An 18,032-nucleotide genomic window follows, 5' to 3' on the forward strand; every position below is an offset into this window, starting at 1 on the left:
TCATACTTATACTATACTTATATATATTCTATACAATATATTATATTGCCCTCTGAGTAGCCTGTTCTTGCTTTGTCTGTCAAAGATACTATTTTATTATATATATTCTATATAGCAGTGATACTATACAAAGCTTCATGATTCTTATCTTTGTCTGTCTGCCATTTGATGCTGAGCTGGTAGCGCACAGTAGCTTTTTTTTAAATTTTTTTGAAAAAAAAATTTGTTTTTTTTTAAGTGATACTATACAAAGCATTAAAGTAAAATCAAAACAATGAGCTAAAAGATGCCAAAGCTCTGTAGGAGTTGAGAGGAGCTGCAGAGTTCAAGTATAATGTGTGTATTGGTGTTACAATTATTGGAATTTGAATTACTGATACCTAGTGGTTCTTATCAGTCTCATCTCAACAGTTAGCACAAATTCAACTAATCACTGCTAATTATGCATGTCTTTTGAATGTTGTCCAATCATCGTAACGTTTCCGCAGATTTGACCAATCACTTTCCACCGGTGAGCCATACAGCTACAAACTCACTTCCTTGTTTCTAGTTGTGAAGATGCAGACCATGCAGTCATGTGCAAAGCCAACATCCTCAGCCTTTTTGGTAAGGCTGCTTGGAACACTCCAAAAAGTGCAGTTTTATTCTCATTGTTAACTAATTAAACCAAAGCAGTCATACAATTTTCACTTTTTCAATCAATTTTTCAATTCCAAAATTAGGCTGCAACAACCCCAAAAAACGTCATGACATCCTGGAGGGACCGTCGTGTGGGAATGCTAATGTAAATGGACACCAAGATGCATCACTAAAACACGTCACCAGTAAAACAATTGTTTCCTATGGCATAGCATTAATCAGAGCTTTCCATAAGCACTAGCCAAACAGCTGACTACTCACTTAAGGGCCTATCCTCACTAATACGTTTTTCTCGAATCCGGATAAATACTGTATCGTATCGGCCTCGCGTCCACACGGATACGGCATTTTCGGGGTGTGAAAACTGTAGTTTTTGGAAAAGGGTCCCAGAGTGGGAAAATCCCAAAAATGCCGGATTGCCCGAGTCGTCAGGACGGCGAAACAGATTTTTTTCCGAAACTATGACGTATTAGCCCCGCCTCTCTAGCCTTTAACCTCAGCCGCCACCGCCGCTAGACGCGTCATAACAACAGCAACAATGGCGGACTACTACTACTTGTTTGTAAACAGCGCATGCTCCGTGGCTTCTCTTCCGGTGTTAGTGTATTGGTGTGGCGGTGTCACAGTGCCACATACAGGCCTGGCATATGTACTACAGCGTTTTGGGTCGTTTTAGTGAATCCCTGTGGACGCAGATATTTCTGGAAACAACGCCGTGTTTACGGAGATTTCTTTCGAAACAACATCGTATTGGGTGAGTAAGTCCAGTTACTTTTATTCACATATACAGTATCAAAAAAGCATCTACAGAACAAGAAAATGGCCATTTTAGATATTCTTTGACAGAGGATCAGTCTGAAATATTGCAGGGAGTAATGGAACACGAGAGTAGCCACAGTAAGCTGTTAGATAAAGAGTTGCACACGACGGGCTGCACACCTCCAACTCCCAGCGAGGTAACCAAAGCGTCCTGCTGTTCGCAGACTCATGCCGTGTGCAGCATAAAATCAGATTACGGTTCCTCACAGAATGATGGAAAAAGGCCAATTATTGCCTGACTTATTTATTAAAACCACAATAATTTATTTTGCTGCCTCCATAATTCTGTAGGTATCTTTCGAGTTATTAGGGTTTTTCTTCAATGTCTGCCTAGGAGATCACAGATGGACAACTCAGCTCTTTTCAGATCTTCTTTTCTTGAATTTATTTTAATTTCTTTAGTTCTTTTTAGCTGGAGTTTATCAGGTTGATCAAACAGAAACCATAAAAGGTAAAAGAACATGTTTACTGTTTCTATATTACATACAAACAAATTAAATCAATAATCAGAGATTATTGTTTATCACATTCAAATAAAAGAAAATACCAGTACATCTAAAAATAATTTAATTTAATTTTAATTAAACCACAACTGCTCATTATAGGTCTACATAAGCATTACAAACAAACTATATTATTTCAAATATAATCCATTATCCCCATAATAATGTAAATAAAAACAATATCAATCATTGTAATGCTGCGACTTAACAAGCAAGCTGAACACCCTTGTTGTCACATTAAACAACTAAATAAACATTTTGATACAATAAACAAGAGCAAAGAGCTGTTAAAGACAAATTAAATCAGCTGAAATAAAGGAAAAAGCAGTCATACACCAACAGCGTCTGAGTCTCCTGTCCATTGATGCATAGCCTGCAGTTTTAGTTTCCTTTTCTTCACCTCCCTTGTTTCACACATGATTTGCCGGCTCGAAAACAAATTTACCTGAAGTTGCCGTCTTTTTTCAAAAGAAGCAACTCACTGAACTTTCACCTCACTGGACTTTCACGACACTGAACTCCACAGCTCAGGATTGCCATCTCGTACGAGTTAGGCATTGATATGGAGAAAATAACTAAGGCTTAATCGGTTTTTGTCCTGCCACTGCTTAACAATAATTGGCTAATTAGGCCTGAATATTTTTTTCTTTGATGACTCCTGATTTAGACTATGCCTTAGCCTCGCACTTTCATTTTACAGTTTAAAATGTCCTGGAACACTTTTGTATTTTTTGCCATTGACCAATTATGCAAACTAGTGAGTTAATGGAACCACCGGCTGTAATATATATGATCAAGTATAAAGTGTATGTTTATCCACATACATTTTATCTATGTTTAACATTTCATTGAGTAGTTTTCTCCTTATGTGTGTGAATGTTCATTCTTAAATTATACCTGGTTACTGCCCATTGGTGGTAATTATAGCAACAGAGAGGAAAAGCTAAAGTTTAGTGGAAACTGACAGAATGAATACATTGCTATATGCAATACTAAGAAATAATAAGATCAGAGTATATGATGGAATAGTGGCATTAAAATTATTAAATTAGGGTTAGCCCTCAGACCACCGTAGCTGTTTACTTTTTCCCCACTGGCTGGCTACTCCAAATCCTTGTGGGAAGGCCTGATCAATGCCACCTAGAGGTTCCTTTAAGTATCACAGGAAATGACCTTTGACTTCCTGCAGTGCCTGAATTGGACCAAATAAGGTGCCAGTACTCTAATCCATCCCAATCCTAACCCTGAACACACCATACCCCGACCCTAACTCTTGTAGCATTATTTATTCTTTTTTAAAAAGTCAATTTTCAGTGCTGATTGCTTAGCGTTAAACTAGCAACGTGTTTACACAGAGATGCAGTTGTTGAGTACCACCTTAACAGCATTGTTATTCACAGGGTTTTATTAATACAGAGGTCCAAAAACTGAACTTGCTACAGGGGCTTTGGGGCATGCATCAAAGCAAAGTTATTACTAGACAACAATAATAACAATAACAATACTGGTGACCTCGGTGGTGGGTACGGCCATGCTCACCACAGGTAGCGGTACTCAATAATAAGTAAGTGTACTCATGTGGACAAAAATCAGAAGTTCTGATACACAAACGCTGACTTCCTATCTAAGCTTTAACCTCGTTCTTCAGCCCTTACTGTGGCATAGCATGGAAAAAAGTCAGACCATCCGTCAATGCAAATAGCCGAGTTAATATGATTTAATAATAGGATAACAGGAATACTGTTAGCATTACAATGGGTGTAGGAAATTAACCAACCCAGCTGAGTAATTGCTTCCGATAGCCTGTCAGCACTTTCAAGCATACAGTGTGGAAAGTCGTCATGGAGGCAGGATGTACTATATGAAAATGATCATATACTATTTAGTCTACAGTATAGGGCAATGGTTCCCAACCTGGGGCTCACCAAAGCTACACAGAGGGTTGTTTTTTTTAAAAAACACAGTAGGCCTATATCTCACTATTTGGTAAATTTTCTAAAAGAACAAGTGCAGGGGACAAAGACAGTTGTCAAAAAAGAAACATTTTAAGTCTGTATGATTGTTGAAAATAATAGAAATATACAATACAAGAGGATTGTATAAAAGTTTCATAAACAGGAAATAATCTTCTCAAAATTCATCCAAATCACGTTTTACACAAACGTCTTGCAGTTACTGAGTTCAATATTTGGGTTCATTGTACAGGTTTGAATATATTATGAAATATCCATAAAATATGTCACTTTGTCAGGGGTCCTCAGTTTGCTTAATGATAGAAAAGGGGTCTGTTAAGGAAAAAGATTGGGAGCCACTGCAGTATGGGATTGGATATCTCCTTCCTTCGGGTTCCTGCTCATGTACAGCTGGATGGAAATGAGAAGGTGCATCTATTGGCAGAACAATCAATGAAATGACTAAATGATTTTATTTCGTTTAGCTTTTCCTGCCAATCTACTGCTACACATTCCAATACTGTAGGTGGCAGTAATGCCCCTATAAGCTGGTTTACCAACTGCCAATAAAACCCAAAGAAAAAAAAAAACTTCAGACAATTGGTAGATATACTGTACTTCAAGTAAAGTTTAAGTAAGTTCGAATTACTTGACACCGACGTGGATAGGCACTTTTGCCCAGGGCATAATGTGCATTTCACGATTACATTCGTTCCTTTCATTTCTTGGAGGGAAAAGTAATGGCTCTACTTCCATTTAGAGAAGGCTACTTTTGGATTATTTGGGCTCGCCATACCTGTCTCTCGTTGACTGACTCGCTTGTGTTGTTCATTGTGTGTCCGACTATGCGTGCTTTCAAACACCCGCCCAACTCTACCTCTGATTGGCTTACCATGAAATTTTACTCAACCTCAGCCAATCGTCAGCATTTATGCGCTTGTCTCGTGCACTGCCCACTAACCAAGGAAGAACAGTAAAAAAAAGTCTTTGCCTCTCGGCTCAGAGATCTAGTTGGTCTGATGAAAAAAACTGCTTCAAATTGAAAATAGGGTCAGAGCTTAAGGGGTGCTGAGCACCCAATGAGCCCCACTGCCACCACCCACCCTTTTTTCACACAAAAACAAAAAATATGTCTATTGAAAAATAACTTTATCATTTTAACATTCGTTCAACTAACTCCAAAATCCTTTTTTTGGAGACCTTTCCAGAACACCAGCTTTATTGTGGACCAGTGTCCTTATCCCCTAAGTCTGAACAGCTCTCTTCTGTCCCTGCTGCTTTGGCTTGGTGGTCTCTATGATGCACTCCCTCTGTCTTTTCATTTCTTTCACTAGTCGATTCCCTCTCATCCCTTATGGACTCTCCCTGTTCTTCTCCTCCTCCTCTAATATGAAAAAATATGGTGTAAAATAATATGTTACAAAAAGTAAATGTAATATAGGCTACTTAATGCCAATAAGTTAGTATAGGAGTATGAGTAGTTACTGTTTTGCTTGCCACTATACACTATATGTCAATTTATTGTTGTTGTTTTCTCACCTGGTTCTTCCTACATGCTCTCCCATTCCCTTTCTCCTTCTCCATCTTTCTCTCTTTCCCCTGGCACTGACAATCATACACAAATACATTGTAGGCAGGAGAGTTGAGGTCAGTTTGTCACAAAAATGTTATGGAGACCATTTACAGAGTCTAAGGATATGATCAAAAGGCACACAGAGACGTGTCATTTTAAATATCTTTATTATTATTATTATTATTATTATTGGGCTTAGAGACACAATTCTTTTTAAAATCACAAATTCCTTTCCTGAAGCTGTATTATCTATTGTGGGTTTGAAATAAAAAAATAAAATAAATAAAAATAAAAGCAGGGAACCATTGCCTACATGAGTAATTTGATACAACATACAGATAGCTGGTTTATATTATCTGTTACTTTAGCTTAACACTTTTCAGAAAAAAAAAACAAGACGGAGGTCATTATGGACTGTCCATAGTCTCTCACCTGAATCTGTCTTTTTTCTTTTAAAGAACTGTCGTATGTCCATTGCTCACTGGCAAGTCACACACACACACACACACACACACACACAAACAGAGAGAGAGAGATTTACATAGGAGTTATCTTTCAAACATCTCATACCTGTGTGTTATAAATAGCCTATAGACCTGCTGTGTATGTGTGTGTGTGTGTGTGTGTGTGTGTGTATTATGTACTACTACGCCTGCATGAATGTGATGTGATTATTATTGTTGCAAAGCCTGGTTCAGGTTAAATCCTCTGTAAAACATGAAGGAATACAGCAAAAGAATATTTTATTTAACTTTCATTTATTGTCTAGTTCAGGGGTTCTCAACCTTTTGCAAGCTGGGCCCCCCCAAAGCTGGTTCATTGCAGTTGGCCCCCCCTTCCCGGCGCCACCCCCACTACACCACCTTGCATAGATAGATAGATAGATAGATAGATAGATAGCCCTAGGCTAGGCTATTATTTTTAGGGCCACATTATTGCCGCCGTATGAACTGGAAGGTCTCTATTGTTTTTCCTTCTTTTTTTTTTTTTTTTAGGGACGGAGCCAAAAAAAAAAGGAAGGTCTTTTTTTTTTTTTTTTTTTTTTTTTATTATTATTATTATTATTATTTTTTTTTTTTATTTTTTAAAATTTTTTTCAAACCAAAAAAAAAAAAAAAAAATAATTTTTTTTTTATGTTTTATTTGTTTATACTAACTTGTTGTAAACCTTATCACGCTTTGAAGCTAACCTCCAAGGCAGCCACTTTTGGAAATGTCCAATATTTCTGTTCCTCCTAATTCTGCCAATTTGCGTTTTGGGACCGTTACAAAAGTAATTTGAAATTTGATATTATAAACATGGTAACAATGACCCTGTTATTTTAAAAGGTGGTCTCCGTTTATGTCATCACAACCTTGGGTAGCTGTTCATGTATTCAATTTGTTCACACTAGGTGGCTTTTAAAATGAAGGTTTATATCTCTGATCGGAGTGTATTAGATAAACTTGTAGTCCCCTGTCCCTCTCCCTAAAAGGACAAAAATACGCCACTGGGTGCCTGCATATAAATCACTTATGTTATGAAATAAATCGAGTGCTGCTCCAAAAATCCTGTCCTGTTGTACCCCCACGGATAAAAACAGCGGCCATCCACATGTACAACTCGGCATGATATGCCGGCGAAAGCCTCTTGACCCATACTCAATCGTTTTTTTAAAATTTGTTGGGCAGGTCATTGACTTTGGGCTTTTTAGAACTAACTGTCTAATTTATCACTGCTTAATTGTGGAATGGTGTAATGAAGATATATTTACTGTACGTTAGACGTCTGCGTGCATTTGAAATGCACTGATGTCTTTGATTTCGGCTTCTATTTGAATATCCTCCTACGTTCTATCGATCTTTTAAATTTAGAGCCGACTGGTGCTGAATGAAGAAATTTGGTGATACTTGAGGGCTTCCGTGTGCCTCAAGTTGGTTTAAAATGTCACATGTGATGCATTGCCTTCGCTTCTATTTGAATGATTTCCTCTGACACTTCAACGATCTTTATTGGGGTGTACATGGTGTATAAGATTTGTATGTACGTTAGGGGGTCGTGGTAGTTGGCCATAGCCCGTGGTCCTGTATTTAACAAACAAACTCCTGAGAACTGATCATCTGCTTCAAACTTGAGACTCTTGAATAATCTTGTGATTACAGTTGTGCTATTTATGACTGTACTTGAAGGGCTGCCCAGTCTGTAAGTTGGACATTTTGAATTCTGTGGTCTTTTTTCAAGTGATGAAACACAAACACCCCTCCCTCCCACTAGCACATCACAAACCATATCCTGGTATTGTTGGGCATGTGGAAACGCTATAATTGGACGTCTTATAAAAAAAAGTGTACATGAGAATTGAGCTTTTGTACTTCGTCAACGCGTGCCACTGACCCCTTTAATTCGACCATCCTAACGGTCTCGTAACTGTGTGATGCATCAATAAACTTCATATATTCTTACAGTCTCGCTAGCGTCCTCAAATCCTCTAACTGCCCCCTGACTTGTCTCGTGACGATTCGATAAGTGAGTGGCACGGAAGCGTGCGTGCCGTATGGGTTCGTGCGATGTTGCCGTCCGCTTTTCGGCACGGGCGGGGCCGCAACCCCTACCGCACGGTTCGGCTCTGTGTTGAGCTTTATTATTATTATATTTTTAGCTTGCTTCCTAATTTTAATATTGGATTTTATTTGGCATGTCAGCCTATTTAATTGGAGATTCTATGCGTCATGGGTCGCATAAAGGCCACTGGTGGGTTTTGATTGTTGATAACTCCCATAGTTGTTCATAAACCTATATCCACGTTCGTTGGCTGAACCTCCCATAGCCGCACCCCTAGATTAGCGCAATGTCATAATCATTTTGTTCCTCCTCACTTTTCTCGCCACTTTGTTTCTGGGACCGTCCTGACAAAAGTAATTTGAAGAATTTTGATATTAAAAACATAGGAGTTTACATTGACTCCTGTTGATTTAAAGGAAGTGGGGTATTTCCCACGTTGGTTGTATTTACACCACCTTGGGTCATAGTCCCTGTCTTTATGTATGTGATTTCGGCACCACTAGGTGGGCTTTTAAATGGTTTTATCTCTGATCGGAGTGTATTAGATGAAACTTGGTACGTGCTTCCATGGCTCCCTAGCTCACCTAAAAGGACAAAAATACGCCACTAGTGTGCTTTTGGCATGATAAATCACTGTATAGTTATGAATATGAAATTCACGGGAGTGTGGGTGCCTAGCTCCAACCAAAATCCTGTTTTCCTGCTTGTAGCCCCTACGGATAAAACATCGCCCGGCCCACGTTTCCCCTGACGAAACTATAGGCATGTATAATGTGCCGGGCGTAAAAAGCCTCTTGGACCCATACCTCAATCCCACAGGTGGTATTTTTTTAAAATTTGATTTGGATTTGTTTTTGACTTTTGGCTTTTTTATTAACTGCTCCTGGAATTTATCATCTGTTAATTGGTGTCACATGGTGTGATGAAGTTATATTTTGTGACTGTACTTGAGGGCGTGTCGTGGGTGGGGCGGTTTGAAGCCCTGGTCTGTATTTGAAAAACAAACTCTTGAGACTTTATCGATCTGCTTCAAAACTTGACGGACTCTTGAATAATCTTGCTATAAGTTGTGCTATTTATGACTGTACGTTGGGGTGTCGGTGTGAGTTGGACATTTTGAATTCTGTGGTTTTTTTCAAGTGATGAAACACAAACACCCCTCCGCTCCATAGCCACATCTACAACATCCTAGGGGTATTGTTGTGGGCATAGGGGAAACTGTAGTCGTGTTAATTGCAAGATAAATGGGGACTTATCAATCGACTTCAAATTGGACGTCTTATAAAACAGGTCTGAGAATTGAGCTATTGTGACTGTACGTCAACGCGGCACACCCCTTTATTCGACCATTCATGAACGGTACCATTGGGCATGCATCCAAAACTTTTTCTGTAACAGTCTGCCTGAACGCGTCCTCTAACATCGCCTTAAGTCCGCAACTTGTCTACTGATTCGATAGTAAAGAGAACTGGCACAAGGCGTGCACGCCTTGGCAGATACGTAGCGTGTCGCCGGCACTGCGCCTGGCACCCACCACGTTCCCCTTTTTAATTATTATTATATTATTATTATTATTATTATTATTATCATCAGTAGCAGTAGGTATAGGCCTATTATCATTACTAGGCTATTGTTATAATTGGCAGTAGCACCAGACTTCTAATGTGAGCTTGCAGGCATTATTATTATTATTATTATTATTATGAGTAGTAGTAGGCCTATTATCATGACTAGGCTATTGCTATATACTTATATGAATTTACATGCTTTATTGTTATTATTAGTATTATTATTATCATAAGTAGGCCTATTATCATTACTAGGCTATTGCTAAATAATTATATGAGGTTACATGCTTTATTGTTGTTATTATTATTATTATTATTATTATTATTATCATCAGTAGGCCTATTATCATTACTAGGCTATTGCTATAATTGGGAATTGGCACCAGACCTCTGATATGAATTTATTCTTTATTAGTGTGTGTTTAGTAGTATTATTACTAGGCCTAATAGTAGGCATATCATCTGCATTTTTGACAGAAGCTTGCAGGTAGGCGATGTTAATGTGAGACCTGAGCCTGCTTTGCCTTGCAAAGATCCTCAATTCTTGGAGCAATGTCTGATAAACATAGCCTCAAATCATTCTCGATTTGTGCACGATTGCGGTACTTTATTTTGAGAGCAGTCATTTTTGAGAATCCTGCCTCACACAAATATGTCGACGCGAAAGGGAAGAGAATCTTCAAGGCGACGTCACAGAGTTGAGGGTATTCCTGCATCAGTGCTGCCCAGAATGACGAAAGAGGGCAGGAGGTAAAGACTTCCTTCAGCCTACTGTCACTCTTCAGTTCAATGAGCTGTTCCTGCATATTGATTGACAGCTCGTTTGCTGTGCACACAAATGGATCTCGAACCCACGCAAAAGAGCGATAATCCTCCTTAAAGTACGTCGCAAATTGTGTTCTCATTTCTGACAGGTGCTCAGACGCTGACTGAAATAGAGAGGAGAAATCGTGTGATGTGCCTGCATCCGTGATAAAGTCTGCAAGGCTGGGGAACATGTCGCAGTTCCCTCGACTGATGCGGCCATGCCAGAGGTCAAGTTTTTGTGTGAAGGCGTCCACTCTGTCTGCAAGGAGCAAAATATGAGTTTCGCGGCCTTGCAAAGACAGGTTGAGGCCATTCAAGCGGTCAAATATATCGACCAAATAGGACAGAGACGCAAGCCACATAGTGTCATCCAGATGCTTCGCCAGATCTGATTTGATTTCTGTCAAAAACCACTTCACCTCCTCTCGCAGCTCATACAACCGCTGTAACACCCGCCCCCTGGAGAGCCAGCGAACTTCAGTGTGCAGAAGCAGCTGTTCGTGCCCTGACCCCATCTCCTGGCAGAAGACCCCAAACAAGCGAGAGTTTAGCGGCCGTGATTTGATGAGATTTATCATTTTCACGGATTGGTTCAGCACGGAGTCAAAGAGAACCGGCATTTTTTTAGCAGCTAGTGCTTCGCGATGGAACATGCAATGTGTCCATTTCACAAGTGGAGCTACTTGCTGAACGCGAGCAGCTAGGCCGCGCTCACGGCCCGTCATTGCCCGCGCACCATCTGTGCATAGGCCAACGCATCGGTCCCAAGCCAAACCATTTTCACGAATAAAAACATCAAGGACATTGAATATGGCTTCTCCTGTAGTGTGCGACTGAAGAGGCCGGCAAAACAGGACATCCTCCTCAATCGTCTTGTCCCGCAGATACCTGACATAGGTGAGGAGCTGTGCCTGCCCAGTAATATCAGTGGATTCGTCCAGCTGCAGCGCGTAGTAAGGACTCTTTTTTGTGAATGAAATCAGTTGCTCTCTGATTTCATTAGACATGTCTGAAATTCTCCTAGCGACTGTGTCATTGGACAGTGGTACTGCACCGAGTTTGGCTGCTGCACTATCTCCTATCATTATTCTGCACATGTCTTGCGCAGCCGGCAAAATGAGAGTCTCGGCAATTGTATGCGGTTTACCCAGTTTGGCTATTCTTTTGGCCACTACATACGATGCCTCCAAACACTGTTTAGACACAGTGCTGTGCGCTGACATGGTTGCCTGTTGCTGTTGGAGGCCATCAAGCTTTCTTTTAAAATATTCAGCCGGTTTATCCTTAATGCCAGCATGCTTTGTTTCGAGGTGCCTTTTTAGTTTGCAGGGCTTCATGCTGTCGTTTGCCAGCACCTCGGCACACACGACACACTGCGGTCTCAGATCAGCTGTGACTGTAAACCCAAACTGCAGGTATGCTTCATCGTACCTTCGAAGCTTTTTTGCAGCTGGTGGTGCGTCGGTTGCCTTGTTGGTCCTCACTAGAAATCTCTCCATTTTTGTTGGTTTTGAAATAATTTGGATGTGGATTAGTTGTGATTTCAATAAAGTTTAGGCTATGATGTAACGATGTGTGTGTGTGTGTGTGTGTGAGTGACTATGTTGAGAGACTAGTATCGGGGGCTAATCAGTTGGGACTTAGGCACGATCTTTAATACAAACAAAACAAAATTAATAACAAACAAAATAACGATTTTACAGGCAATGCAGATTTTATTTTAAGACTTGACGATTGTAGTCCTTTGTCAGTGAGTGAGTGAGTGTGTGTGTGTGTGTGTGTGTTGCAACACGGTGAAAAGGCAGAGGGGTAGTTAGCTAAGTGCACTGCCTAGCAGTTAAAAAATAAACATAAAAACATAAAAATAACTGAGATGGGGATAATCTTTAAAAAGACTGTTTGTGGGATTAGTCTTTAAAAAGACTGTTGGGTTTTGGAGTATAAGAAAATGATATCGAGATTAATAATAGATAGAGTAGATAGAGTAGCGAGAGCTGGCACAAGCGAACTTGGCAAGAGACTAGACGAGAGTGAATGGAGCTACGCGCAGTGTTGTATTTTTTGTGTGAGAGTGCAGAGTGAGTGAAGAAACATTTACATTTAAACCCCGCTCTGTGAGCCAGGGCGGGAACGGCGGCGGCCATGCGCATGCGCGATTCATTTGCAGCCTGGACGCGGAGTGGTGTGTGTCTCCTCTCTGCTCTGACTGCAGGCTGCTGCGCGAGGTTACAGAGACTGACCGCCTGTGAGTGCTTTGGACCGGGGAGGGGCTCACGGCAGCACCCGCTGCTCGTTGAGCACAGTAACTGCAGAGTGATACGTGCTTTCACGTCAGTCTCCAAACACCACGTCAGTCTCCAGTAACATCAGATTTTTTTTCCTCCCATCCTGTAGCCTACTCGCGCCCCACCGGTTGAGAACCACTGGTCTAGTTTGACACAACTGAAAAACAACAGATATAAATCTAGGAATAAATAACAATTCATTTAAAAAGCCACAGTGAGTGTTTTCACACATACTGCTGGTATACAGTGATATGTCGTTTGTTTTCACCGTGGTCCAAACGCCGCACCACTGGCAGGGCTTCATGTTCACATGACTCCCGATTGTTAAAATGAGTCTCAAAGTAAGGATAAACTTTAACAACAGAGACACACGTACGCACTACACCGGTACGCAGTTTATTTGTCACGCTGCTGTTTTTGTTTAATAAACGGACCGCTCCAGTTCGACTGTAGCCGCTTATGGAGCTAACCGGGCTAACGGAGCTAACTGGTAAACGGTGCCTGGACTCCAGTACTCACCGATATGGTATCGGAATCGGAACAACTCTAGGTAAAAGGAAAGAAGTGTGAGACACATCTTTGGGGCAACTTACTTAGTTGATTCACAACACTACAACTAAACGGATTCTCACTCTGCGTGTGTGTCGCGCTGGACGGCGGTCGGGCTGCGGAGCGGTGCAGGTACAGAGAGGGGGGAAAAGGGAGGAAAGATGGGGAAGGAAGGGGAAGAAGGGGGAAGGAGAAGAGAAAAAAAGAGAGGAAAAATGAGAAAATTGCCAGTTCGATCCCCGATTGGAACATGCATCAATTAACACAAACTCTTACAAAGTGCTATGAATCCATCAAATATAGCTTAAAAACTAATACAAATAGATAAATAAAAATAAGAATATGATACTACTACTACTACTGTTTATAATAATAATAAACCTTTATGTCAAAGAAATGTTTCTGACAGTCACTTCTCACACCCTGTGGATCTGTCTGCAATACCATTCTGTCCCTTTCTTGTAATTTTAATATCTGTGTGAGTTTGTAAAAAGTTTTCCAGGTAGGTTTGATAGAAAAAAGCCAAAGGATACTGTTGTAGAAATAAAGTTATTTTTATTTTTATTTACAAACACCTTCTCCGTCTCTCTCACATAAACACACCCTCACGAGCATAACCACACACACACACACACACACACTATGTAACAGGTTGTGGACTATTTACAAACAAAAAAGCTTTAGGCCTACACAGTCTGTAAGGGCCTCCGAGCAGGTGGTGGGGAGGGAATGGGGCCAGCAGGAGCAATCTGCCGGAAGGCAGGAACCGGAGCTGGACACAAAAACACGAACGGGGCAAAGGCAGGACTGGGGTTGGGGATGACAGGTGAAGGAGCAGAAACAGGTGTTTGGACAATGGGGGCAAATGCAGGACTCTTCAGCCGCTTGTTGTGCCACTGAATTAATGTCGTTTGATTCACTTCAAACAATTGCAGGGTGGTATTTTCCATCACAGTCCCATTGCCCAGGACCAGCTGCCGGATCTTGCTGTAGTCCCTCAGAATTAGAGTCCATCTTGTTACGCCATGATTTCCCAATTTTTTGGGGCTCCTGTGAATTTCACACAGTTTAATAAAAATAGACTCTACCAGGCGGCAACAGTCTGGCCACTGGGCAGGGGATCCTGTTGACCCAAGGACGCAACGGGTCATGCTGTCCACACCAGGCGTGAATTCAGGCTTGGTTTTTGAGCACCTGAAGCGTCCTGTTGTAAGACACACCTGGTGCCAGGCAGCGTACACCACTCTCTGCTGGTCATATGGAAGCAGGCTCAGAGTTTGCCCAGTTTCCACCCTAAGCCCCACCAAGTAGCCTGCCAGGTTGTCCACTCTATCTATCCCTGGTACACTGCGCTCATCCACAGCCTGGTAAAATATAAGAGGGAATCAATGTTAAAAAAAAAATACAATATCACAGGCAGAAGAACAACACAACTATCACAATGTACTTGTCACAAAAAGTCTTACCAGCGGTTGCTCAGGCACTGGTTGCACTGCTGGGGGAGCAGTGGCTGCAGCGATGGAGACAGTGAGGGTGGTCGGGAGAGGAAGGATGGAGGCGGAGGTGGTCGTGGAGGATGGAGCAGAGGAGGCGTAGGTCATCATGGCGGATGGACCAGAGGGCACCCTGGTCATCCAGATGAAAGATACTTTAAAAAAAAACATGTTTGTGGAATTTAATCTATCTTTTTTAATTTGGTTTTTATTAATCTATTTACTCTTTAGATTGTATTAATGGTATTTTGTTTGTTTCTGTTTTTCTTTTCATTGTGCTATACAAATAAAGTTAATAGTGCTATACAAATAATACTACTTGTACTGTTATTATTAAGAATAGTTACCAGTTGTTGCTTAGGTGCTGCTGTAGTGGTGTTAGCAGACCCAGTCTGGACAGAGGCAGGAGTGCTGGCTACGCTGGTCGTGGCGAATGATGAGACAGGGGACAGGTCCAGCACCTCAATAGTGGGATCCAGGTTGAGGTCCAAACTGCTATCTCCGAAGCCCTCGTCCTCCAACTCCTCCTCCGTGCCCACATCCTCCAACATCTGATCTGTTGCCTCACAGTCAGGATCCACGTCCTGCATGGCCTGCCCTGTTTGGCGGTACAGGTAATCTATACCTATGAGTTCACCTGGGACAGACAGAAGAACACAGTAGAGGGAAATCAGTTTTCAGAAAATATTCTATTTTTATGAATATAAAAAGCAATTTGAAGCTAAAACTCACCAGTATAGACAGATGGTGGCTGAAAAGATGGCACAAGCTGTCTTCCAAGCACCTTAACACTTTGGGTGTTGACATAGTGCACCAGGTCCCCAGAGTAGTTTAATAGGGATTGAGGTTTGCCTGCCAGAGATGCTATCTTACGGTCGTGATTCCACCTGTTCAGGCCTTCCAGGAGGTACAGCTGGAAATTCAAGCTGTTGGCACTTGTTCCTTTAGATAAGATCAATAACTTTAAGTTAATTTGTTGTGCTTTGCTATTTGAAAGACATTCATTGTGTCACCATTAATATTTATGATGAATAATGATTTATACTGACCTGGAATGAACCTGTTCAGATGGAGATGAAAGGACTCCAGTGATGTGGAGCCCCTTGCACATTTGTAGTTTGGCAGCACAATACCCTCTTTGGTGGTGGTGCCAGTCTGTGTGTAGAGGAGCACACCTGGTTCGTCCTGAATGCACTTTACGTGCCTCTTCTGGACTTGCCAGATGTGCTGCATCCTCTCCTGGTCCAAGAGAGGGACACCAAGAAGGTCTCGGCCCTTAACCCCCATCAACTTGCTGAGGAGGCGCTCGATCATCAAGATGGTCTTCTGCTCTCCTCTTGTCCGCCTTCAGCAGTGCAGGGCCAATTCCTCCTTGGTGATTCGTTGGTCCACCATAGTGTTGGTGATGCCAGGGACACCTTCATGTCTCAGCTGCTCCCTCTTGGCCTGCCTCAGCAGAGACACATCCCCACTGTCCCATTCAAAAATACAGCACGACATGCGTGCCATGAAAATGGGGTAAAGAGGATGTGCATCCTTAGTACACCCAGTTGCCAGACGCCGCATGAAGAGGTAGATGTCCAGCTTCACCACCAAGTCTGGCCACCCACCAAATCGCTGCTTGAGCTTGGCCTGCCCAGTGCCCTCCCGACAGCAGTCGCAGTCCACATAGAGGAGCTGAGGCGGAGCCACACCCGCATCAGTGTACCTCAGGATGAGGTCAGCTGCCATTCGGTCCAGGGCAGGACCCTCCTGAGCTGTCAGAACACTATTGAGGTTCAGTCAGGACCACTTTTGTCAAAATATCTTATTCCAAAGCGGAATATTACATTTGGCGGTATGGCTCTGTTCTGGGACCTCCTTGCCCTTCTACGTGCCGATGTGGAAAACCTTAAGACAGGGAGAGCACACCTCCCTGCCCTTCCATGTGCATTCATGGAAAAGTTTAAGACAAGGAGAGCGGCAGCAGAGACCCCCAGGGTACAGAACAGAGCAAGCATCAATGGCAATCAGAAAATGACATTGATTAATTAGAAACAACATAAAAAAGAGGAGCTGGGGTGGAGGTGGGTTGGCAAAAAGGCTTGTGGAGGAAGTAGCAGAGATAGGCAGGCAGGCTAAAGCAGCTTAAATAAGGCGCCATGAGTGATGTTTGCCAATTGGATGCTTGAGGGAATCAGGTGAGCTGTCAGCTGACTGTGTATGGTTTCCAATAGGAAGCTTAGAGGATCAGCTGATCCATCAGCTGATGTATGTTTATGACTAGCTGTGATCATAGGATACAGCTGTAACTGAGAGCTGAGCCTGACTTTGTGGCCTGCCTGAACTAAAGCTATGCTCCATATCTGGCCCACCTCATTGCTGACAGATGTCAGCCACAAAGCTGTCCTCTTTGCAAACCTCGACAGCTTCTTTGTGATCTGTAATCACATAGAAAAGACAGTGAGTGATGCTAAATTTATATATATGACACATTACTTCCATATTTCATGTCTGTACTACTACTAATGTTGTATTTTCAATTATTTTGATTGAAATGTAAAAATATTTATCTTTTTGGTGGAGTCCATCTTCAGGATGCAGCCATATGTGGACGTTATGCTGGATTTTATGTGGTCCAGCCTGCACAAGATATCTCGGCCATAAACAGCCAGCATCCACCTGTGGGAGGGGATAGTTTCCGGCTCAGGTGGCTCCTGAAACCTCACAGGGAGCAGACTTGGCTGGGAAGTGAAGTCTGAGCAGGCACCAAGGTACCGGCAAAGACGCTTCAGCCACTCCTCGCTGTGGTTCTCCCGCAGCTGCCTCACCAAGCGAGAAGGGCTGTTGCCCAGGGCCCTCTCCCTCAGGAACCTTATGACCCGCATGTCACAGGCATATCTGAATAAAACAAAGGGAAAGAGAGACAGAAAGACACAAACATTAAAACCAGCTCATCTCAATTGTGTTTCAAATGACAAACATTTGTTACACAAGCTAAATAATCTCAGTATACTCACTTTCGAGTTAGGATCAGCCTAAATTCCAGCCTGTGAGCTAAGTCCAGCTGGTCCAAGATGGCCTTGCTGGTGGAAATAAAGGCCATTTTGCACCCAACTGCACTGCACCAGAGAGTCTCCGTGATCATCAGGTTGTACCGGTCCACATCCAGAACCTGGCGGGCTTTCTTGTGCTCCCCATAGCCTGTGAGCTGTCTCCAACACACAGGACAGGACAGCCTGACCTTCCAGAGGTGGGATGGCATCCACAGTAGACGCCTGTGTGTAAAGAAACACTCTGGAGCGGGGCCTTGCTGATAAATC

At 42.2% G+C, this 18,032-nt stretch overlaps 2 protein-coding genes across 3 annotated transcripts; both read right to left on the bottom strand.

Moving 5' to 3' along the window:
* Nucleotides 1-10,093: 10,093 nt before the first annotated feature.
* On the bottom strand, nucleotides 10,094-11,626 carry LOC127355000 (zinc finger BED domain-containing protein 5). The gene has a single exon (XM_051385420.1). It carries the CDS (start codon nucleotides 11,624-11,626, stop codon nucleotides 10,094-10,096), a length of 1,533 nt encoding a protein of 510 aa, XP_051241380.1.
* Nucleotides 11,627-13,861: 2,235 nt separating this feature from the next.
* LOC127355353 (uncharacterized) lies at nucleotides 13,862-16,060 on the bottom strand. Of its 2 annotated transcripts, XM_051386156.1 has the most exons (5): nucleotides 15,780-16,060; nucleotides 15,463-15,672; nucleotides 15,078-15,367; nucleotides 14,704-14,863; nucleotides 13,862-14,601 (listed from the first exon to the last, which is right to left on the bottom strand). In XM_051386156.1, exons 1-4 carry the CDS (start codon nucleotides 16,042-16,044, stop codon nucleotides 14,714-14,716), a joined length of 915 nt encoding a protein of 304 aa, XP_051242116.1. In that variant the 5' UTR covers nucleotides 16,045-16,060; the 3' UTR covers nucleotides 13,862-14,601; nucleotides 14,704-14,713. The 2 variants fall into 2 exon arrangements, with proteins under 2 accessions (XP_051242116.1, XP_051242117.1); XM_051386157.1 differs by lacking the exon at nucleotides 13,862-14,601 and having other exon boundaries at nucleotides 14,788-14,885.
* Nucleotides 16,061-18,032: the final 1,972 nt, after the last annotated feature.

Source organism: Dicentrarchus labrax, unplaced genomic scaffold, assembly GCF_905237075.1.
Source record: "Dicentrarchus labrax unplaced genomic scaffold, dlabrax2021, whole genome shotgun sequence".
Lineage (NCBI taxonomy): Eukaryota > Metazoa > Chordata > Actinopteri > Moronidae > Dicentrarchus > Dicentrarchus labrax.